Genomic DNA, 24075 nt, shown 5'->3' with positions numbered 1-24075 from the left:
AAACACACTAAACACCAACCACACTAAGCACGTCCACTGGGCTGAAACACTCCAAACATGGGGGGGCGTATGAGGGGTAGTTGACTTTAGGATGGGAGGATCAATATCTCAAAGTTCTCCTGGGCTAAGAGCACGCCGTACAATGACCCACAACCTGCTCCTGCACCAACAGAAAACATGTTCAGGTAATGGCGGCCGCTTCTCACTCTGTAATGTCTCTGCTAAACCTTTCTGCTTGATATTGTAGGTGGGGTGCTCTTGTTGGACGTATAACACAATAATCTTGACCATATACAATACGTTTATTTTACTAATGGCTTCAGAATAACAAAGTGAGGGTAGAACAAAGTTGACTCGGTCAAAGAGAGTGAGTTGACTGATCCTTGATTGAAAAGCTTTTTGTTCTAAAAGCGTGTGTAGGAATACGTTATTCTGTGGCCAGAGAACCAGAACACTTTATTGAATATCATCAACAGACAAAGGAAGGAGTTCAAGGCAGATCCTTAAAAGGCAATGAACAAAATAGAGCACATTTGCATAAGATCAACAAATATAGATAACAAAACAAAGGTAGTTCATAAGTAGTACTTTGATTGACATGTCTCAGTGGTACTTTTATTGACATGTCTCAGGGGTGCTTTGAGTGTATTAACGTGTCCTTAGTGGTACTTTGAGTGTATTAACATGTCTCAGTGGTACTTTTATTGACATGTCCCTAGTGGTCATTTTACTGACAAAGTGCATAAGTAGTGGTACTTTTATTTACATGTTCCTAATGGTAACTTTTATTTACATTTTCCTAGTGGTACTTTCAGTGTATTTACACTGTATTTAAACAGTGACTGCCCCCTTTTTTAACAGTTCTGGTTCAGGAAGTAAATTTCCCTTCATTTTCTCCATTGACTTTTTATAAAATCTTTATATAAATTGTTTTAAGCCTGGAACCAAGCCAATCGTTTCTCTAGGTAGTCGTGACCATTAAACGTTTGATTCAGGGCAAAAAATATTTCGAAAACATAAGAAAAGGCAAAGCTGCAAGACTACATTATCTTTTGTGAACAAGTGAAGGAACTAATCAACCCATAAACCACTGGTTACAAACCAATAGTTTAACTTAGCCTACCTTTCATCTAAGGGAAATCATTGGTGTGGTAAGTGATAGAGTAAAGTGGCAGCAGTCATAGACGACTTCACTTTCGCGGGTGAGGGTAAACATTTCCATGGTAACAGCGAGTTCCAGCTTATTGTGTTAGCTGTTAAAGGGTTAGGGATAGCTTATTGTGTTAGCTGTTAAAGGGTTAGGGATAGCTTATTGTGTTAGCTGTTGGGGGGTTGGGGTTAGCTGATTGTGTTAGCTGTTGGGGGGGTGGTTAAGCTTATTGTGTTAGCTGTTGGGTGGTTAGGTTTAGCTTAGTGTGTTAGCCTTTAAAGGGATTAGCTTATTGTATTAGCTGTTGGGTGGTTAGGTTTAGCTTAGTGTGTTAGCCTTTAAAGGGATTAGCTTATTGTATTAGCTGTTGTCTTGCAGTGCGATGGATGGGTGGGTTTTGGTGGTGCTGCTGCCCCTGCTGGCAACCTCCCAGGATGTTGATATCTGCAATGCCAAGCCCCGAGACCTCCCCTTAGAGCCTCACTGCATCTACCGCAACCCCACCCCCGAAGACAAGCCCCCAGTCCCGACTGGAGAGCCGGAGAAGATCCCAGAGTCCACCAACCCGCGGGTCTGGGAGCTGTCCAAGGCCAACGGATTCTTCGCACTCTCCCTCTACAAGCAGCTGGCCCAGAGCAAGTCGAGCGACGCCAACATATTCATGTCTCCCATTAGCATCTCCACAGCCTTTGCCATGACCAAACTGGGAGCTTGCAATCAGACTCTGGAGCAGATCATGGAGGTAAGCATCGGGACCACTGGTGGTTTGAGAGTGCTTGTAACCACGGTAACCTCACCTCTCTCCTAGGTGTTTGGCTTCACCAACATTAAGGAGAAGACATCGGACCAGGTGCATTTCTTCTTCGCCAAGCTCAACTGTCGTTTGTATCGTAAGAAATACAAGAGCACAAAGCTTGTGTCTGCAAACCGACTGTTTGGAGAGCAGTCCCTTGCCTACAACCAGAACTACCAGAACATCAGCCAGATGGTGTACGGAGCCAAGCTGCTGCCCCTCAACTTCAAGGTAACCTTTTTACACAGTTGTGGTTAACAACCTGCAGAGATCGGTAGAAGAAAAGCCGTGTGCCATATGTTGCAGGAGCGCCCAGAAGACGCCCGGGTCACCATCAACCACTGGGTGTCCAACCAGACTGAGGACAAGATCCGGGACGTTCTGCCCACAGGAGCACTGGACTCCAACACCGTCCTGGTCCTGGTCAACACCATCTACTTCAAGGTAAGAATGATGGAACGATGGAGCCATCCTTACGCCTCCAGTAGTCTTGGGTCAGGACGGGTTAGGATCCCTCTCCTCCAGTAGTCTTGGGTCAGGACGGGGTTAGGATCCCTCTCCTCCAGTAGTCTTGGGTCAGGACGGGGTTAGGATCCCTCTCCTCCAGTAGTTTTGGGTCAGGACGGGGTTAGGATCCCTCTCCAGTAGTTTTGGGTCAGGACGGGGTTAGGATCCCTCTCCTCCAGTAGTTTTGGGTCAGGACGGGGTTAGGATCCCTCTCCTCCAGTAGTTTTGGGTCAGGATGGGGTAATGGATCTCCTGGTTCCTTTCCTGATGTCCTCTGATGTCGTCCTCAGGGTCAGTGGAAGAGCCAGTTTGACAAACACAACGTCTACAAGGCGGACTTTACCGTCAGCGAGAGCCGAACCTGCAGCGTCTCCATGATGTTCCAGGAAACCAAGTTCCAGTACGCCCGTTTCCAGGACGACCAGGTACAAGTGCTGGAGCTACCCTACCGCGGCGATGACATCACCATGGTCATCATCCTGCCCGCAAGACACAAGCCCCTAGCCCAGGTAACCCCAAACCCCACCTGTAACCTTTAACCTCCATCAATAGCCTTTGACCTGTAACCTTTAACCTCCATCAATAGCCTTTGACCTGTAACCTTAATCAGTAACCTTTGACCTCTATCAGTAACCTTTGACCTCCATTAGTAACCTTTGACCTCGAACAGTAACCTTTAACCTCCATCAGTAAAGGATGAGGCAGATACATGGTTTAAGAGCCTGACCAGGTCTCACACCTTGTAAAACACTGCCTGTCTCACACCTCGTACCACACTGCCTGTCTCACACCTCGTACCACACTGCCTGTCTCACACCTCATACCACACTGCCTGTCTCACACCTCGTACCACACTGCCTGTCTCACACCTCATACCACACTGCCTGTCTCACACCTCGTACCACACTGCCTGTCTCACACCTCGTACCACACTGCCTGTCTCACACCTCATACCTAGCATGTATAGTTGGGGTCATTAAGGAGGTTGTCTATCAGCAGCTCAGCAGTTCCCTAAAGGCTAATTATGGCTTTGAGATCTTTCTATCTGGTTGTGCTGACACAGTACTGAGAGAAAGTGGCTAAGTAAGGGGAGTAAAGACCTTAACTTTGCCTGAAGTCTTATAGAAGTCATATTCTATATCACTAGATAGACTCCAGAGCCGGTCGGACATCTCTTCCTGTCCTGCACTCGTTCAGTTCACACCTGCAGATAGGGATTTGACTCCATTGACAACTTTATTTCCAAGAAGAGTATCACGACTTCTGTAGTTCCTCAAGGATCTTGGATCTAGGTGGCGGGCTACCCCATGGGTACCGCGCGCATGAGACCCGGGACAACAGTACGGCCAACCATAACGTGCTGATGGCCAGGCCCACCGCTCCCTATACGCAGAGTACGCAGAGTGCGTAGGGCACCAAGTACCTGGGGGGGGGCCAAAGATTATGGTTTGTAAAAAAAAAATAAAAAAAATAATAATTATTACATTATTGAATTAAAAAAATATATAAATTAGTTATGAAGAGGCCCACCGTTGTTTTTTCTTAATTGCATAACCTATCACTCAATTTCGGCAATTATATGTTTTTACCTAATATATAAAAAGAGGCCCCCCCCGCCCCCGCTCGCGTAGGGCACCGAAACGGCCAGCAGCGGCCCTGCTGATGGCACACACAGTGATCCTCTGATTGTACTCCAATGTATCTCGGTGATAAATAACTTCATCCTCCAGAAGGTTCTGTACTGCAAAACATTGACCAAACAGAGCCTGAATCACTAAAGACATCAGGCCAGAAATCTGGGTGCTATTGTCACTTTGAGTGAAATCTGGTTTAAGTCAGCCTACTAGGTCCTTAAATATAGCAAGGATCGTAGGCCTACCATCTAACCAGACCTGGAATTGCTCCTGCATGCTGCCATCTCAGGTGGAAGCATGCAGGAGTTCTCCCAGAAACAACAGAACACCACATTGCTCCAGTTCTCAAACTTCCCCAACCATGCCAGAGGGCTGAGATTAATTCATGTTACCAGTCTATAAAACACGAAATGGTTGGGAGTCCTTATTCCCTTTGAACAATCAAGAACTCTTAGGTGGTCTGGGAAGAGACGGCTTCATGTTTATAGACCTAAAATGAGACTTGGTGATCGTTCATATGTCATGATTCCTACACCTGAAGCAAACTCCCATCAACACTCATGCCCCAAACATTGTGGTCCTGGAGGGCATAAGACAGAATGAAACATCAGCTCTTCTGAGGCAGACAAGCTTCCTAGGATCAGACACAATAATCTGTGTCTGATCCCAGTGGTTTATCCACTGGTTGGGCTAGATGAGACAGGTCAGATAGACGGGTCCTACGATACTGGACAGGACTGGATAAAGCTTCCCTTGGAGTCCAGTGATAGAGAGCCTCTGGCCGTGTTCTTCAGGTGGAGGAGATGCTGGACCTCCAGAAGCTAACGGAGTGGCTGGACGGCCTGCAGGAGGCCACAGTCTCCGTCCAGATCCCTCGCTTCAGGGTCGAGGACAGCTTTAGTCTGAAGGAGAAGCTGCAGGCCATGGGTCTGACGGACCTGTTCACCCCCGAGGCCAGCCTACCAGGTACTACACCTACACCACCCTAACACTACACCACCCTTACACTACACCACCCAAACACTACACCAACCTAACACTACACCTACACCACCCAAACACTAACACTACACCACCCAAACACTACACCACCCTGACACTACACCATGGGTCTGACGAACCTGTTCACCCCTCAGGCCAGCCTACCAGGTACTACACCTACACCACCCAAACACTAACACTACACCACCCTAACACTACACAATGGGTCTGACCAGCCTGTTCACCTCCCAGGCCAGCCTACCAGGTGACTGCACCTGGTTTACCTGTGATATACCTACACCACCCTAAACTACACCTGTAATATACCTCACCACCCTAAACTACACCTGTGATATACCTCACCACCCTAAACTACACCTGTGATATACCTCACCACCCTAAACTACACCTGTGATATACCTCACCACCCTAAACTACACCTGTGATATACCTCACCACCCTAAACTACACCTGTGATATACCTCACCACCCTAAACTACACCTGTAATATACCTTCACCACCCTAAACTACACCTGTGATATACCTCACCACCCTAAACTACACCTGTGATATACCTCACCACCCTAAACTACACCTGTGATATACCTCACCACCCTAAACTACACCTGTGATATACCTCACCACCCTAAACTACACCTGTAATATACCTACACCACCCTAAACTACACCTGTGATATACCTCACCACCCTAAACTACACCTGTGATATACCTCACCACCCTAAACTACACCTGTAAAATACCTCACCACCCTAAACTACACCTGTGATATACCTCACCACCCTAAACTACACCTGTGATATACCTCACCACCCTAAACTACACCTGTAATATACCTACACCACCCTAAACTACACCTGTAATATACCTACACCACCCTAAACTACACCTGTAATATACCTACACCACCCTAAACTACACCTGTAATATACCTCACCACCCTAAACTACACCTGTAATATACCTCACCACCCTAAACTACACCTGTAATATACCTACACCACCCTAAACTACACCTGTAATAAACTTCACCACCCTAAACTACACCTGTGATATACCTCACCACCCTAAACTACACCTTACCTATACCACCCTAAACTACACCTGTAATATACCTACACCACCCTAAACTACACCTGTAATATACCTATACCACCCTAAACTTCACCTGTAATATACCTCACCACCCTAAACTACACCTTACCTATACCACCCTAAAGTACACCTGTAATATACCTACACCACCCTAAACTACACCTTACCTATACCACCCTAAACCTCAAGCTGTAATGTAGAATCTATTACTTGTGTGTAATATCCACGCTAAACCCCTTGACCGACCCTGTATCACCGACCCCGTATCGGCTGTGTGACTGCAGTTGAGCTGAATCCCGTCTGAACTCCTTCAGGTATCCTGGAGGAGGAGGCTGAGCTCTACGTCTCGGAAGCCTTCCACAAGGCCTTCCTGGAGGTGAGGGCAGTCAATCATGTTTCTGTTTTTTATTATTCTGGCTCCCTATTTTGTGTAACCATCTACTAGTTTCTGAGGTAAAAATACCAAACCAGGGTTGTCAAAGTTGGTGCACGTATAGAAACAACGCTTATGCAGGCCTCCAATAAGCAAAGGACCTCTTCGGCCACAGGGGGCGCCATAACTCGCAATCAAACAAAAACAGTCAGCCCCATTGTTCGCTTCAAAGCGGTCAGGGACTCACTCATTAGCCTCGTGGCATTAGCATCTCAGCATCCGCGCTCATTTGCCTTACTAGCATTAGCATGTCAGCCTACTCGCTCGTAAGCTTGATGATATTAGCATGTTAGCATGCTCGCAGAATATTTGGCACACAACGGGTTGGCGCAAGCACACACATTTTTTTCAGAAAATGCGCATTTTAAGCTAAACTGCCACTACTTTATTGCAAGTTATCCGCCAGATGGATGGTCGTTATCTGCTAGTTATCTAACCCTATCTTCTAGTTGCCGTAGTGATGTGAGTGTGGCCCCAGGTTCGACGGGGAGGGCAGTTATCTTCTAGTTAGGAGCTAGTTATCTTCTAGTTAGGAGCTAGTTATCTTCTAGTTGCGTAGTGATGTGCGTGTCCCCCCAGGTCAACGAGGAGGGCAGCGAGGCAGCGGCCTCCACGGCCGTCGTGGCCGTCGGCCGTTCCTTTAACCTGAACCGGGAGCTGTTCACGGCCGACCGGCCCTTCCTGCTGCTGATCCGGGAGAAGACCATCAACACGCTGGTGTTCACCGGCCGCGTGGCCGACCCCTGCTAGCGCGGGCTAGCTACACACACGCGTTGACGAATGCGCTAACGCGGGCTAGCTACACGTACGTGTTGATGGGTGCGCTAACGCGGGCTAGCTACACGTACGGGTTGACGGGTGCGCTAACGCGGGCTAGCTACACGTACGTGTTGACGGGTGCGCTAACGCGGGCTAGCTACACGTACGTGTTGACGGGTGCGCTAACGCGGGCTAGCTACACGTACGTGTTGACAGGTGCGCTAACGCGGGCTAGCTACACATACGCATTCACTTTCTGATGTGAAATCTACTCTTGTATTATGCTAAACTCAAATAAATATTATCTGATAGTGTGTGCGTGTGTGTGACCTTTATTTATCAGGACGTATCATTGCACCTCTTTAGCAAGACAGAATCCAATCACATGAACACATGAGAGACGGATCACATGAACACATGAGACGGATCACATGAACACATGAGACGGATCACATGAACACATGAGAGACGGATCACATGGCCACATGAGAGACGGATCACATGAACACATGAGACGGATCACATGAACACATGGGACGGATCACATGAACACATGAAAGAAAGTAAGGATTATAATCATGAAAGAACCTTGAGAGGCTGAATATTAGAAGGTTCCAGCACCATTCCTGCTTCAGTCCTTCAGCCGGGTTGTGGTGAAGGAGGGATGGTAGAAGGAGCAGGCGGGGGTTCAGCCCTCTTCTGGCTCTAGACATCAGCAGGAGATGATCACTGAGCTCTTCATCCAGTGGGTTAGGGTTAACTAACCCTAAGGGCTTGTTGTTCATGGACCAGTGGGTTAGGGTTAACTAACCCTAAGGGCTTGTTGTTCATGGACCAGTGGGTTAGGGTTAACTAACCCTAAGGGCTTGTTGTTCATGGACCAGTGGGTTAGGGTTAACTAACCCTAAGGGCTTGTTGTTCATGGACCAGTGGGTTAGGGTTAACTAACCCTAAGGGCTTGTTGTTCATGGACCAGTGGGTTAGGGTTAACTAACCCTCAGGGCTTGTTGTTCATGGACCAGTGGGTTAGGGTTAACTAACCCTAAGGGCTTGTTGTTCATGGACCAGTGGGTTAGGGTTAACTAACCCTAAGGGCTTGTTGTTCATGGACCAGTGGGTTAGGGTTAACTAACCCTAAGGGCTTGTTGTTCATGGACCAGTGGGTTAGGGTTAACTAACCCTAAGGGCTTGTTGTTCATGGACCAGTGGGTTAGGGTTAACTAACCCTAAGGGCTTGTTGTTCATGGACCAGTGGGTTAGGGTTAACTAACCCTAAGGGCTTGTTGTTCATGGACCAGTGGGTTAGGGTTAACTAACCCTAAGGGCTTGTTGTTCATGGACCAGTGGGTTAGGGTTTACTAACCCTAAGGGCTTGTTGTTCATGGACCAGTGGGTTAGGGTTAACTAACCCTAAGGGCTTGTTGTTCATGGACCAGTGGGTTAGGGTTAACTAACCCTAAGGGCTTGATGTTCATGGACCAGTGGGTTAGGGTTAACTCACCATAAGGGCTTGTTGTTCATGGACCAGTGGGTTAGGGTTAACTCACCCTAAGGGCTTGTTGTTCATGGACCAGTGGGTTAGGGTTAACTAACCATAAGGGCTTGTTGTTCATGGACCAGTGGGTTAGGGTTAACTAACCCTAAGGGCTTGTTGTTCATGGACCAGTGGGTTAGGGTTAACTAACCCTAAGGGCTTGTTGTTCATGGACCAGTGGGTTAGGGTTAACTAACCCTAAGGGCTTGTTGTTCATGGACCAGTGGGTTAGGGTTAACTAACCCTAAGGGCTTGTTGTTCATGGACCAGTGGGTTAGGGTTAACTAACCCTAAGGGCTTGTTGTTCATGGACCAGTGGGTTAGGGTTAACTAACCCTAAGGGCTTGTTGTTCATGGACCAGTGGGTTAGGGTTAACTAACCGTAAGGGCTTGTTGTTCATGGACCAGTGGGTTAGGGTTAACTAACCCTAAGGGCTTGTTGTTCATGGACCAGTGGGTTAGGGTTAACTAACCCTAAGGGCTTGTTGTTCATGACCAGTGGGTTAGGGTTAACTAACCCTAAGGGCTTGATGTTCATGGACCAGTGGGTTAGGGTTACCTAACCATAAGGGCTTGTTGTTCATGGACCAGTGGGTTAGGGTTAAATTACCCTAAGGGCTTGTTGTTCATGGACCAGTGGGTTAGGGTTAACTAACCCTAAGGGCTTGTTGTTCATGGACCAGTGGGTTAGGGTTAACTAACCCTAAGGGCTTGTTGTTCATGGACCAGTGGGTTAGGGTTAACTAACCCTAAGGGCTTGTTGTTCATGGACCAGTGGGTTAGGGTTAACTAACCCTAAGGGCTTGTTGTTCATGGACCAGTGGGTTAGGGTTAACTAACCCTAAGGGCTTGTTGTTCATGGACCAGTGGGTTAGGGTTAACTAACCCTAAGGGCTTGTTGTTCATGGACCAGTGGGTTAGGGTTAACTAACCCTAAGGGCTTGTTGTTCATGAACCAGTGGGTTAGGGTTAACTAACCCTAAGGGCTTGTTGTTCATGAACCAGTGGGTTAGGGTTAACTAATCCTAAGGGCTTGTTATTCATGGACCAGTGGTTCAGCCTGCAGCCCTCAAAGGGATCCAGAGATGTCGGCTGTCCCGAACCCGGACCCAGATTCATACACTGTTGATTTTTAAAAACATTTAGAATCCATGTTAGCGCTACATAGACCATGGTAAAACATTAAGAACCCATGTTAGCGCTACATAGACCATGGTAAAACATTTAGAACCCATGTTAGCGCTAGATAGACCATGTTAAAACATGCCGTTCAGAACGTGGCTGTTTGGTAGGGCGATGGCCTCCCCGCTTCCTGTTTTCTTGAGAGAACTGAAGGACAGTGACCTGCAGACAACGGACACGGCTTCTGTTGGCCCGTCGCCCAGCTGGTGAGGCATGCTGGAGACTCAGTAATAACATCTACTGACAGACATTGATCCGTCATTGGCTCACAGTCCTGTGGCACCCTCTTCTGGACAGTTAAAATATCTGACGTTTTTTCATCAAAATGCACATTTGATTCCAGTTATGTTGGCAATTCTTTGCAACATGACCTCACATTGTATCAAAAGCCTGGGACTGAGCCTGTATCAAACAAAGATAGCTAGGATAAGATGCTACACAACTTATCCTAGCTTATGTGTGTGTCTAAAATAAAAAGAGAGAATACAAATTGAGTTATTCATAATAGATTTACCTCACATTAAAGGGTTTATTCAGGTGGTGGTAATGACAGTACTGGTCAGATGATGGTAATGACAGTACTGGTCAGGTGATGGTAATGACAGTACTGGTCAGGTGATGTAGATGCTTGTGTGTGACGGTTATATTTGTTGAGATAATATTCAACAAAATGACATCTGAGCAGTTTTATTGTTCACTGCTGTTTGCTTTATTTCCTCCACATTGTTTCTTCAGGGGCGATCGAGTGGTGATGTAGGGGCGATCGAGTGGTGATGTAGGGGCGATCGAGTGGTGATGTAGGGGCGATCGAGTGGTGAGGTAGGGGCGATCTAGGAGGGATTTAGGGGCGATCTAGGAGGGATATAGCGGTGATCTAGGAGGGATGTAGGGGTGATCTAGAGGGATATAGGGGTGATCTAGTATGGATGTAGGGGCGATCTAGGAGGGATGTAGGGGTGATCTAGTATGGATGTAGGGGCGATCTAGGAGGGATGTAGGGGTGACCTAGGAGGGATGTAGGGGCGATCTAGGAGGGATGTAGGGGCGATCTAGGAGGGATGTAGGGGTGATCTAGTATGGATGTAGGGGCGATCTAGGAGGGATGTAGGGGTGACCTAGGAGGGATGTAGGGGCGATCTAGGAGGGATGTAGGGGCGATCTAGGAGGGATATAGGGGTGATCTAGTGGTGATGTAGGGGTGATCTAGGAGGGATGTAGAGGTGATCTAGGAGGGATGTAGGGCGATCTAGGAGGGATGTAGCGGCGAACTAGGAGGGATGTAGGGGTGATCTAGAAGGGATGTAGGGGCGATCTAGGAGGGATGTAGGGGCGATCGAGTGGTGATGTAGGGGTGATCTAGGAGGGATGTAGTGGTGATCTAGGAGGGATGTAGTGGTGATCTAGTAGTGACGTAGGGGCGATCTAGGAGGGATGTAGGGGTGTGGAGTGTCTGTGGATGATGTGAAGCAGCCTTTCCTGGCCCAGGTCAGAGTGATTAGGCTGAACACCTGTTGCACATTGAGCAATCAGCCATCACCGCACATCCTCCTGCATGGCGACGTGTAACACCATGAATCATTATCTACAAGATAAATAAACAGATTGTCCAACCCCACCAGTCGATCTAGAGGTGATGTAAGGTTGATCTAGAGGTGATGTAAGGCTGATCTAGGGGTGATGTAAGGCTGAACTAGAGGTGATGTAAGGCTGATCTAGGGGTGATGTAAGGCTGATCTAGAGGTGATGTAAGGGTGATATAGCATGATGTAAGGCTGATCTAGGGGTGATGTAAGGCTGATCTAGAGGTGATGTAAGGCTGATCTAGAGGTGATGTAAGGCTGATCTAGGGGTGATGTAAGGTTGATCTAGAGGTGATGTAAGGCTGATCTAGAGGTGATGTAAGGCTGATCTAGAGGGGATGTAAGGCTGATCTAGAGGTGATGTAAGGCTGATCTAGGGGTGATGTAAGGTTGATCTAGAGGTGATGTAACGCTGATCTAGGGGTGATGTAAGGCTGATCTAGAGGTGATGTAAGGCTGATCTAGAGGTGATGTAAGGCTGATCTAGGGGTGATGTAAGGCTGATCTAGAGGTGATGTAAGGCTGATCTAGGGGTGATGTAAGGCTGATCTAGGGGTGATGTAAGGCTGATCCAGGGGTGATGTAAGGCTGATCTAGAGGTGATGTAAGGGTGATCTTGGAGGGATGTAGGGTGACCTAGGATTAATGTAGGAGTGATCTAGTGGTTTACTAGGAGTGATGTATGGGTGATCTAGGACTGATATAGTGTTGACGTATTAATGATGTAAGAGTGACGTTGGGGCGATCTAGGAGTGATTAAGGGGTTTTAGTGAAGTCTCATTATATTAATCCCACTCACACTTGGTTGTATAATGGTTCACCTTTAATTATTAACAGACTTCCAGCTCTCATAACTACATCCTGGTGATGCAACAAAGAGGCTAGCCAGGCTAACCCTAAACCAACAAAAAGGCTTACCTTAACCCTAGGGCTTACCCTAAACTTGGGACTAACCCTAGGGCTTACCCTAAATTTTGGGCTAACCCTAAATTTGGGACTAACCCTAGGGCTTACCCTAAACTTGGGGCTAACCCTAGGGCTTACCCTAAACTTGGGGCTAACCCTAGGGCTTACCCTAAACTTGGGGCTAACCCTAGGGCTTACCCTAAACTTGGGGCTAACCCTAGGGCTTACCCTAAACTTGGGGCTAACCCTAGGGCTTACCCTAAACTTGGGGCTAACCCTAGGGCTTACCCTAAACTTGGGACTAACCCTAGGGCTTACCCTAAACTTGGGGCTAACCCTAGCGCTTACCCTAAACTTGGGGCTAACCATAGACCTTGGGCTAACACGTTACCCAGGCTAACCCTAACCCCATTAAAAGCTTTAAGGTGGCACTACTTGTCTTAAGTACCACTTGCGTAAAATCTCTGATCTTTATGTATATAACCAAAATATTCTTCAGAAAGTTAATATATGTATTTAATATTTAATTATACTTATGTTCAAGGTTAAAAGGTATTTATAAAAAGAAATTATTCATATATTTGCAAATAAACAAAAGTGTATAAGAAAAATCAAAGCCATTCTGACTGGTTAGCAAATCAAATAAATGGAAATTGATGGCATAATCAATACTATTAAAATAAATATCAAAATAATCATTTGACATTTTACAGCACAATTGAACTCGTTTAAGACAAAGACACAAAATAATGACCCTGACCTACTGAAGACCTTAACCCCATTGAAGACCCTAGACCTACTGGAGACCCTAGACCTACTGGAGACCCTAGACCTACTGAAGACCTACTGAAGACCCTAGACCTACTGGAGACCCAGACCTACTGCAGACCCTAGACCTACTGGAGACCCTAGACCCACTGGAGACCCTAGACCTACTGGAGACCCTAGACCTACTGAAGACCTATTGGAGACCCTAGACCTACTGAAGATCCTAGACCTACTGGAGACCATAGACCTACTGAAGACCCTAGACCTACTGGAGACCCTAGACCTACTGAAGACCCTAGACCTACTGAAGACCCTAGACCTACTGGAGACCCTAGACCTACTGGAGACCCTAGACCTACTGAAGACCCTAGACCTACTGAAGACCCTAGACCTACTGGAGACCCTAGACCTACTGAAGACCTACTGAAGACCCTAGACCTACTGAAGTCCCTAGACCTACTGGAGACCCTAGACCTACTGAAGACCCTAAACCTACTGAAGACCCTAGACCTACTGAAGACCTACTGGAGACCCTAGACCTACTGGAGACCCTAGACCTACTGGAGACCCTAGACCTACTGGAGACCCTAGACCTACTGAAGACCCTAGACCTACTGAAGACCCTAGACCTACTGGAGACCCTAGACCTACTGAAGACCCTAGACCTACTGGAGACCCTAGACCTCCTGAAGACCCTAGACCTACTGAAGACCCTAGACCTACTGAAGACCCTAGGCCTACAGGAGGGTTAGGATTAGAGAGCTATCTTTGTCTTCTTTATTCCTTTGGTAGTTGGACAAAGTTATCAAATATCAGCGACTGAGCACATGATGAGGAGGATAGTGTGTAGGGGATAGTGAGTAGAACCAGCAGTGATGAGGAGGATAGTGTGTAGGGGATAGTGAGTAGAACCAGCAGTGATGAGGGGGATAGTGAGTAGAGTCCAGCAGTTATGAGGAGGATAGTGAGTAGGGGATAGTGAGTAGAACCAGCAGTGATGAGGGGGATAGTGAGTAGGGGATAGTGAGTAGAGTCCAGCAGTGATGAGGGGGATAGTGAGTAGGGGATAGTGAGTAGAACCAGCAGTGATGAGGGGGATAGTGAGTAGGGGATAGTGAGTAGAACCAGCAGTGATGAGGGGGATAGTGAGTAGAGTCCATCAGTGAGTAGGGGGATAGTGGGTCGGGGATAGTGAGTAGAGTCCAGCAGTGATGAGGGGGATAGTGAGTAGGGGATAGTGAGTAGAACCAGCAATGATGAGGGGGATAGTGAGTAGGGGATAGTGAGTAGAACCAGCAGTGATGAGGGGGATAGTGAGTAGGGGATAGTGAGTAGAACCAGCAGTGATGAGGGGGATAGTGGGTTGGGGATAGTGAGTAGGTTGTGCAGGGTGCTAGCAGGTTCCGGGGGTTGTACGTTATCCGGCCCTCCTACTGAGTTTAGCTGTTAGCCTTGTGCTGGGTAGCATATTATGCTGACAGGAGCTATCATGACATAAAGGAGAGCTGAGGTCTCTACCTGATAGTTAGTGGTTAGGGTTAGGGTTATTGGTTGAGTCTGAAGAGCTGATCAGGTGCATCCAACCTCCCCAGCCGAACCTTACCAACTCGCCGGGCCCAGGGACCAGCGGGCGAGCCTGAGGGTTGCCATGGGTACATCCTTTCAGCTTGGCTAGAAATCCTTTAAAGAAAACACTCAAAATAGTCTTCCATATATGTCCCAAGTTCAATCGTAGATTGCACGTTGGTCTGGGGAGGCTGCTGTCATTTTCTGCAGCACAAGAGGCGTGATCAATGGGCCTAGTTCAAACGACTCTGTAAGCAATTGGCTGCTTGTCGTTGCTTCCCTGTCGTCATTGTGTTAAACCAGCCAATGGCGCCCCAGGGGGAAAAGCCAGTTTGGTGATTGACTCCCGCAAAAACGTATCGGAAGGAGAAAGAAATGTATTGCTCTTCTCCAGACCCTTCTGCAGGGCGAATTTGAATCGCCGGCAGAATGGGCGGGGGGTACCCAGTCTAAGATGTCCCCTGATGGGTCTAGTCTCCAGCTAGCCCTGTTGTACTGTGTTGTGATTGGTTTTCCAGCTAGCCATTGTGTACTATGTTATGATTGGTTCCCCAGTTAGCCAGTGTGTACTGTGTTGTGATTGGTTCTCCAGCTAGCCAGTGTGTACTGTGTTGTGATTGGTTCTCCAGCTAGCCAATGTGTACTGTGTTGTGATTGGTTCTCCAGCTAGCCAGTGTGTACTGTGTTGTGATTGGTTCTCCAGCTAGCCAGTGTGTACTGTGTTGTGAGGTTTTCTGCGTGTTTGATCTTAACTATTGAGCTTTAAATGAAACTATAAGGCCACCTTAAAACATTAATTAAAAGGTTCCTTTACATTATTCTGCCAAAGTCTAATAATGTCCAGTTTATTCTATGTCCAAAATTTCAGAGGCTATTGCTTGTGATTGACACTTTGTTACAATGACAGCAGTAAGAATAAAACAAATGACAAGTAAAGAAAGAAAATCCCTTGAGGTAAGGAGTGTGTTGCTATTGCTAACTCGTCAGGGCTAGTCCCCTCAGTCTTATCAGGGTATTAATAGTTATATTAGAGTTAGCATTACTTTAGTCCCTACTGCTAACAGTTTAGGGCTAGTTCACTCAGCAGGGTATTGATAGTTCTACGGTATATTAGGGATAGCATCACTTTAGTTTAAGGTGACCAGACGTCCCGGGACAGTCCTGACCTGACCTCACACACAAGCACACATGCTTGTTTATAACTCCACTGTTCCGACAGACCATAATAATCACAGTATTAAGGGTGGCCATGGAAAAGTGCTTGTGAAGGTAGATGTGGTTTAAAGAAAACGTATTCCTGCGCTCACTAATTGGGGTTTAACCCTAACCCTAACCCTGGTTTAACCCTAACCCTAACCCTGGTTTAACCCTAACCCTGGTTTAACCCTAACCCTGTGTTCAATTCACTGTTGAGTGTCTTAATGAGGGTTTAAAAGAGACTCAACCTTCAGGGAGTAAGGTTCATAAAGTAAGGTGGAGGTCCTCCCGATGGAGGTCCTCCTGATGGAGGTCCTCCTAGTGGACGTCCTCCTGATGGAGGTCCTCCTTGTGGAGGTATCATCTGGTGGAGGTCCTCCTGGTGGAGGTATCATCTGACGGAGGTCCTCCTGGTGGAGGTATCATCTGGTGGAGGTCCTCCTGGTGGAGGTCCTCCTGGTGGAGGTATCATCTGGTGGAGGTCCTCTTGGTGGAGGTATCATCTGGTGGAGGTCCTCCTGGTGGAGGCCCTCCTTGTGGAGGTATCATCTGGTGGAGGTCCTCCTGGTGGAGGTATCATCTGGTGGAGGTCCTCCTGGTGGAGGTCCTCCTGGTGGAGGTATCATCTGGTGGAGGTCCTCCTGGTGGAGGTATCATCTGGTGGAGGTCCTCCTGGTGGAGGTATCATGTGGTGGAGGTCCTCCTGATGGAGGTCCTCCTGGTGGAGGTATCATCTGGTGGAGGTCCTCCTGGTGGAGGTCAGTCTGGCCCTGTCGTGGATACTGAAGTCTGGGGCCCTTCAGACCCTCCCCCATCAGGGTGCTCCTCTCTGGGGGAGGAGCCGTGGTCCTGGCCCGCTCTGGAGGAGGAGGCTGTGGTCTCGGGGGAGGCGCTGTGAGCTCCTTCCTGGGGCGTACAGCCCGGATGGTTCTTCCGGAAGTGTTGGTTCAGAATGGCCTGGAAGGGAAAGCTCTTCCCACAAAGATGGCAGTGGAAGGGCTTGTTCCCGGTGTGCTTCCGGATGTGGTATTCCAGCTGGTCTTTGCGGGTGTATTTCTTCCCACAGATGCGGCAGACGAAGGGCGTGATGCCCATGTGCAGCCGCATGTGGCGGTCCAGGCTGCCCTTTTGGTTGAAGGACTTGCAGCAGTATATGCAGGTGAGCCGCGGGTTGTAGCGGAACCAGCGGTCGCCCACCTGCTCTCTCAGGTACTCCTCGTAGCCCCCCATGTCCAAGGCCGCAGGCTCCTCCCCCTAGCAACCAGACAGAAAGAAAAGAGCCGTAGTCACGTTGGTCGCCTTTTACTACTCGGACTCCCTCACCAGGCCAGCGGCTCCTGAGGGCCTGTCGTACTTGAGGGCCTCTGTCTTAGCCTCTAACTTAGCCTCTATCTTAGCCTCTATCTCACCTGGGGGCCTCTATCTTAGCCTCTATTTTACCTGGGAGCCTCTATCTTAGCCTCTATCTCACCTGGGGGCCTCTGTCTTAGTCTCTATCTTAGCCTCTAACTTAGCCTCTATCTCACCTGGGGGCCTCTGTCTTAGCCTCTAACTAAGCCTCTATCTTAGCCTCTCTTAGCCTCTATCTTAGCCTCTATTTTACCTGGGACTCTCTATCTTAGCCTCTATTTTACCTGGGAGCCTCTATCTTAGCCTCTATCTCGCCTGGGAGCCTCTGTCTTAGCCTCTATCTTAGCCTCCATCTCAGCCTCCATCTCACCTGGGAGCCTCTATCTTAGCCTCTATATCACCTGGGAGCCTCTATCTTAGCCTCTATCTTAGCCTCTATTTTACCTGGGAGCTGGGTTGCTGGGCTTCGTCTCTCCCTGGAGATTCACTCTTTGCTCTGTGGTGCCCAGCGAGGATCAGGACGCTGTCTGTAGGACTGACCCTGGAACAAAGAGGACCTACGACTGTAAGGAATAAACCACGACCACGCCCAAATACACTCAATAACTGGTCCTAGCAGGTTAGGGTGCCGCCCACTGGTCCTAGCAGGTTAGGGTGCCGCCCACTGGTCCTAGCAGGTTAGGGTGCCGCCCACTGGTCCTAGCAGGTTAGGGTGCCGCCCACTGGTCCTAGCAGGTTAGGGTGCAGCCCACTGGTCCTAGCAGGTTAGGGTGCCGCCCACTGGTCCTAGCAGGTTAGGGTGCCGCCCACTGGTCCTAGCAGGTTAGGGTGCCGCCCACTGGTCCTAGCAGGTTAGGGTGCAGCCCACTGGTCCTAGCAGGTTAGGGTGCAGCCCACTGGTCCTAGCAGGTTAGGGTGCAGCCCACTGGTCCTAGCAGGTTAGGGTGCAGCCCACTGCTGGCCTGTCTGACTACCCTCCTCTTAAACCCCCGCCCTTTCCCCGTCTTTAAATATTTGTCGTCCTCAGTAAAGACCCTCATCATACTGTGTCCCCCAGAACAGAATGACCTGTCTGTCTGCGGTCTCACCTGTCTGTCTGCGGTCTCACCTGTCTGTCTGTGGTCTCACCTGTCTGTCTGACTGCTGGAGGGCCCGTCTTCCTGCACCAGAGAGCTCCGGCCCGACCTGTCAATCAGCATGGTGGCCTCCTCCTCTGCTGCCCCTCCTCCTGGAAGTTCCTCCTCCTCTTCCTCCTCCTCCTCAATCCATTCCTCCATCCTTTCTGTCTTGATCTGCAGTCCTCCTCCTGGTCCGCCCGGCCCCTCCTCCTCCTCCTCCTCCTCCTGCTGCTCTTCACTACTCTCTACGTACCACTGGCCCTCCTGGTCCATCCTCAGCTGGGGTTCCTGGCCCTCGGCCCCTGGCCCCAGGCCCCTGAGCTCCCCCGGGGCCCCGGCTCCCCCCAGGTTGATCTTGAGGTGGATGCCCTCCAGCAGCGCGGTGCAGCGGTCGATGACGCTCTGCATCTGCAGGAAGCTGGCGGCGGTGAGGTAGCTGACGATGTCAGCGAGCTGCAGGCTGAGGCGGCCCGTGTAGCAGAAGGCCAGCAGCTGCTCGAACACCCGGGGCTTCCTGATGACGGCCAGCGACACGGTGCTCATCTGGCCCAGGGCCATGTGGTCCCTGAAGTAGGGCGAGCTGGCGGCCAGCACCACCTTATGGGCCCTGAAGCCCTCGCCCTCCACGCTCACCACAATGTCACAGAGTCGGCCCTGGAGCCGCAGCCGGTTCAGGTGAGACAGCACTGAGTTACTGAAGTCTGGAACGTCCAGACGCACACTGTCAGACATCCCTGTAACAGACACACACAAACACATCACTACTGACACACTACTAACACAACACTACTAGCACAAAGTCTGGAACGTCCAGACGCACACTGTCAGACTTCCCTGTAACAGACACACACTAACACATCACTACTACCACACACATCAATACTAACACAACACTACTGACATACACATCACTACTAGTAGTGATGTGTGTGTTAGTAGTGATGTGTGTGTTAGTAGTGATGTGTGTGTTAGTAGTCACTACTAACACATCACTACTACACAACACTACTAACACATCACTAACACACACATCACTAACACATCACTACTAACACACACATCACTACTAACACACACATCACTACTAACACACACATCACTACTAACACAACACTACAAACACACACATCACTACTGACACATCACTACTAACACACATCACTACTAACACATCACTACTAACACAACACTACAAACACACACATCACTACTAACACATCACTACTAACACAACACTACAAACACACACATCACTACTGACACATCACTACTAACACACACATCACTACTAACACATCACTAATAACACATCACTACTAACACACACATCACTACTACACATCACTACTAACACATCACTACTAACACATCACTACTACACATCACTACTAACACACCACTACTAACACATCACTACTAACACATCACTACTCACACATCACTACTAACACATCACTACTAACACATCACTACTCACACATCACTACTAACACATCACTACTAACACATCACTACTACACAACACTACTAACACACACATCACTACTAACACACACATCACTACTAACACACACATCACTACTAACACACACATCACTACTAACACACACATCACTACTAACACACACATCACTACTAACACAACACTACTAACACAACACTACTAACACATCACTACTAACACACACATCACTACTAACACACACATCACTACTAACACAACACTACTAACACAACACTACTAACACATCACTACTAACACACACATCACTACTAACACATCACTACTAACACACACATCACTACTAAGACATCACTACTAACACACACATCACTACTAACACACATCACTGCTAACACACACATCACTGCTAACACATCACTACTAACACATCACTACTAACACACACATCACTACTAAGACATCACTACTACACAACACTACTAACACACACATCACTACTAACACATCACTACTAACACACACATCACTACTAACACAACACTACTAACACATCACGACTAACACATCACTACTAACACACACATCACTACTAACGCAACACTACTAACACATCACTACTAACACATCACTACTAACACACACATCACTACTAACACAACACTACTAACACATCATTACTAACACATCACTACTAACACAACACTACTAACACATCACTACTAACACAACACTACTAACACAACACTACTAACACACACACACACACACACACACACACACACACACACACACACACACACACAGGTCTAAACTCACTACTTGGCTTTCAGGAGCGATGCTCTGAGTCTGAACATCATGAAGACATTAGCCGGGCACCGCTGGACGGACACCAGGACCCTGTGGACGGCCGCCCGGCACTGCTACCCGGACCCGGTCCTCCAGGAGAAGGTGAAGGGAGGCTCTGCGGCTCCTCTCTCACTCCGAGGGGAGAACCGACCAGAGAACCACAGATTACCGCATAGCTTTCACACCACAAGCCGCCATGACAAGTCTGTCGATCTATATTATATCCTATATTATATATTACTATATATTAAATTATATATATATACTATAAAATATAAAAGATAAGAAGAACAACACAAACTCTGAACTTTAGCTCGTTTCTGGGTTCGCTGCTCTCTCTTCCCTCCCGGCCGAAGGGGAAGAGACCCGCCGGCTGGGATCTGGAGTCCGCCGGCCTCTCTGGTCCACTGTGAGACAGGGCAACAGGGGCCATAAAGACTACTTTACCCACAATGCAACCCAAACGAATATTGTGGCGTTTTAGTTGGTTAATGTATTACAGTCTATAGTGTTATATTATAAATATTATCTTATATATATATATATATATATATATATATATAAAATCTTATATTATTATATTATATAATACAGAATGTAATAATAGGATGGTTTATTATTTAATAGAGTGAAATAAATAAATATATATATATATATATATATATATATATATATATATATATATATATATATATATATATATATATATATATATATATATATTATTGACTCCTTTTATAGAAATGATTTTAGTTAATATTGACTGTTGGAGTAAAAGGGTCTTTGCTTTAGGTCTCAAATGCATTTAGTTAAAAGCAGGTAGCAAAATACACTAGACATGGTTTTGATTTTATTCTGTTTATTAAGAGTGAAACACATGACAAACACATTCAAAAGTTACAATGCGCAAATGGACTTTAGGAAGAGCTAAGATAAGAAAAGGTGGCTTTAAAGAGCTAGCAATACCTAGCTACCTAGCAATATGTAGCTTCTGTTTGAGCCTCAGAGACTAAGACAACAGATCATCTAAGCCTTGAAGTACACCAGACATCAGATACATTATCCACATTATACATTATCCGCGCTACAACGGACAAACCGAAGTACAAAATACATTCTCAAAGAGCACCACACATTATTCTATTTTTCTGCCTAGGAAGATTAAGTTTCTGTTGTAAAGGTTGTCGTTAAGCGAGTGTCTTACATGTTTCCATGAAGGGTAGACCTGCTTTGAGGCTCGTTGAGAACTGGTGAGGAACAGATATAACCAGTCAGAACCCTAGAAAACTGGCTAGAACCAGTTATAACCAGTCAGAACCATAGAAAATTGGCTAGAACCAGTTATAACCAGTCAGGTTCCATTTGAACCAGTCAGAACCAGCAATACCTGTTCAGAGCTGGTTATAACTGATGACAACCAGTTATAACTATTGATAACTATCTAGTAAGAAGAAGTCAACCACTGTTATAACCAGTAAGACCTGGTTATAAATAGTCAAAATGCTTGTGTACAAACATGCTGGCTGGCTCTGTGAAGAACACGCATGTAGCATGTAGCCACCAGTATCGTGAAGTACAGGTATGTAGCATGTAGCCACCGGTATCGTGAAGTACAGGTATGTAGCATGTAGCCACCGGTATCGTGAAGTACAGGTATGTAGCATGTAGCCACCGGTATCGTGAAGTACAGGTATGTAGCATGTAGCCACCGGTATCGTGAAGTACTGGTATGTAGCATGTAGCCACCGGTATCGTGAAGTACTGGTATGTAGCATGTAGCCACCGGTATCGTGAAGTACAGGTATGTAGCATGTAGCCACCGGTATCGTGAAGTACTGGTATGTAGCATGTAGCCACCAGTATTGTGAAGCACAGGTATGTAGCATGTAGCCACCGGTATCGTGAAGCACAGGTATGTAGCATGTAGCCACTGTTATGTAGCATGTAGCAACCTGCAGTAGCATGTAGCCACGGTTCTGTCCTGTTCTAGGAGGTGGTCTCGGTGCCTGTGGACACGGCCTTGTCTCTCGGGGGCCCCTCCATGTCGTCCTTATTGGGGTGCGAAGAGTTATCCGACTTGCTCCGGCTGAATTCAGCTCCCATGATTGGCCGAGCAACCTTGCCCGTGGGCCGGAGGCAGGAGGTGGAGCACAGTAGGGTGCTCAGGAAGGCTCTGCGCATCTCCTTGCTGGTCAGAGTGTAGATCAGGGGGTTCATGGCAGAGTTGAGGACCGCCAGGGCCAGGAACCACTCGGCCTTGTACAGGATGAGGCAGCTCTTAGTGTGGCAGGCCACGTCAAGCAGCAGCAGCACGAAGAGCGGCGCCCAGCAGGCGATGAAGCAGCTCAGCACGATGATCACCGTCTTCAGCAGGGCCATGGACTTCTCCGAGCTCTTGCTGTTGGCCCCGCTGCTGCCTCGGCCGTTGGGCGCCTTGCGGAACACCAGCTTGCGACTGCGGGTTCGAACCAGGGCGTAGATGCGTGCGTACAGAACCACGATGGCCAGGAGGATGATGGTGAACACGCTGGTGCAGAACAGGATGTAGGTCTTGTGGTAGAGCGGCAGCACGGTGGAGCAGGTCTCCATGCTGCTGATGCAGTTCCAGCCCATGACCGGGAGGCCTCCCAGCACGGCCGCCACCATCCACACGGCGCTGATCAGCAGGAACACGCGGTGCGCCTTGCCCTGGTTGTGCAGCTTCATCTGAAGCATGGTGAGGTGGCGCTCGATGGCGATTGCAAGGAGGCTGAAGACCGAGGCGGCCAGGGCCACAAACATGCTCCCCTCCCTGAAGAACCACTGGGTGGGGCTCAGCTTGTAGGTGTTGGCCCCCGACAGCAGGATGTTGGCCGTGTACACCAGGCCGGCCAGCAGGTCGGACAGGGCCAGGTTCCCAATGAAATAATACATGGGCTTGTGGAACTTCTTGGTCCTCCAGATGGTGAGCAGAACCAAGACGTTCTCCATGACGATGAAGCAGCAGACGATGATGAACACCACAGAGTCTGCCTTTATTCTGGCATCAGGCTCTACTTTACGGTATTTTCCGGTGTAATTGTAATGTCTTGCTATTAAATCAGAATAATCAGGATAAACAGTATCCGCCATGGCTGCAGCTCCACGGAGAATCCACAGGGTGGCGCTGTTGGGCCGCAGAGAGCAGGCAGTGGGAACGCTTCCTCTTCACGT

General features: G+C 48.1%; 3 protein-coding genes across 3 annotated transcripts; 1 reads left to right on the top strand and 2 right to left on the bottom strand.

Moving 5' to 3' along the window:
* Window positions 1-177: 177 nt before the first annotated feature.
* serpinc1 (serpin peptidase inhibitor, clade C (antithrombin), member 1) lies at window positions 178-7440 on the top strand (the record flags this gene model as incomplete). Its single annotated transcript, XM_079739265.1, has 8 exons — window positions 178-185; window positions 1529-1892; window positions 1959-2174; window positions 2250-2387; window positions 2741-2959; window positions 4879-5050; window positions 6494-6555; window positions 7192-7440. 8 exons carry the CDS (start codon window positions 178-180, stop codon window positions 7360-7362), a joined length of 1350 nt encoding a protein of 449 aa, XP_079595391.1. The 3' UTR covers window positions 7363-7440.
* Window positions 7441-12799: 5359 nt separating this feature from the next.
* On the bottom strand, window positions 12800-21226 carry zbtb37 (zinc finger and BTB domain containing 37). Its single transcript, XM_079740415.1, has 4 exons — window positions 20854-21226; window positions 18583-19306; window positions 17899-17995; window positions 12800-17358 (listed from the first exon to the last, which is right to left on the bottom strand). Exons 2-4 carry the CDS (start codon window positions 19302-19304, stop codon window positions 16864-16866), a joined length of 1314 nt encoding a protein of 437 aa, XP_079596541.1. The 5' UTR covers window positions 19305-19306; window positions 20854-21226; the 3' UTR covers window positions 12800-16863.
* A 1643-nt stretch (window positions 21227-22869) lies between these two features.
* On the bottom strand, window positions 22870-23994 carry s1pr1 (sphingosine-1-phosphate receptor 1; the record flags this gene model as incomplete). Its single annotated transcript, XM_079739673.1, has 1 exon — window positions 22870-23994. One exon carries the CDS (start codon window positions 23992-23994, stop codon window positions 22870-22872), a length of 1125 nt encoding a protein of 374 aa, XP_079595799.1.
* Window positions 23995-24075: the final 81 nt, after the last annotated feature.

Source organism: Pollachius pollachius, assembly GCF_949987615.1.
Source record: "Pollachius pollachius genome assembly, chromosome: 7".
Lineage (NCBI taxonomy): Eukaryota > Metazoa > Chordata > Actinopteri > Gadiformes > Gadidae > Pollachius > Pollachius pollachius.
Note: the sequence above shows the minus strand (reverse complement) of the source record. Positions and strands in the feature narration are given on the sequence as shown.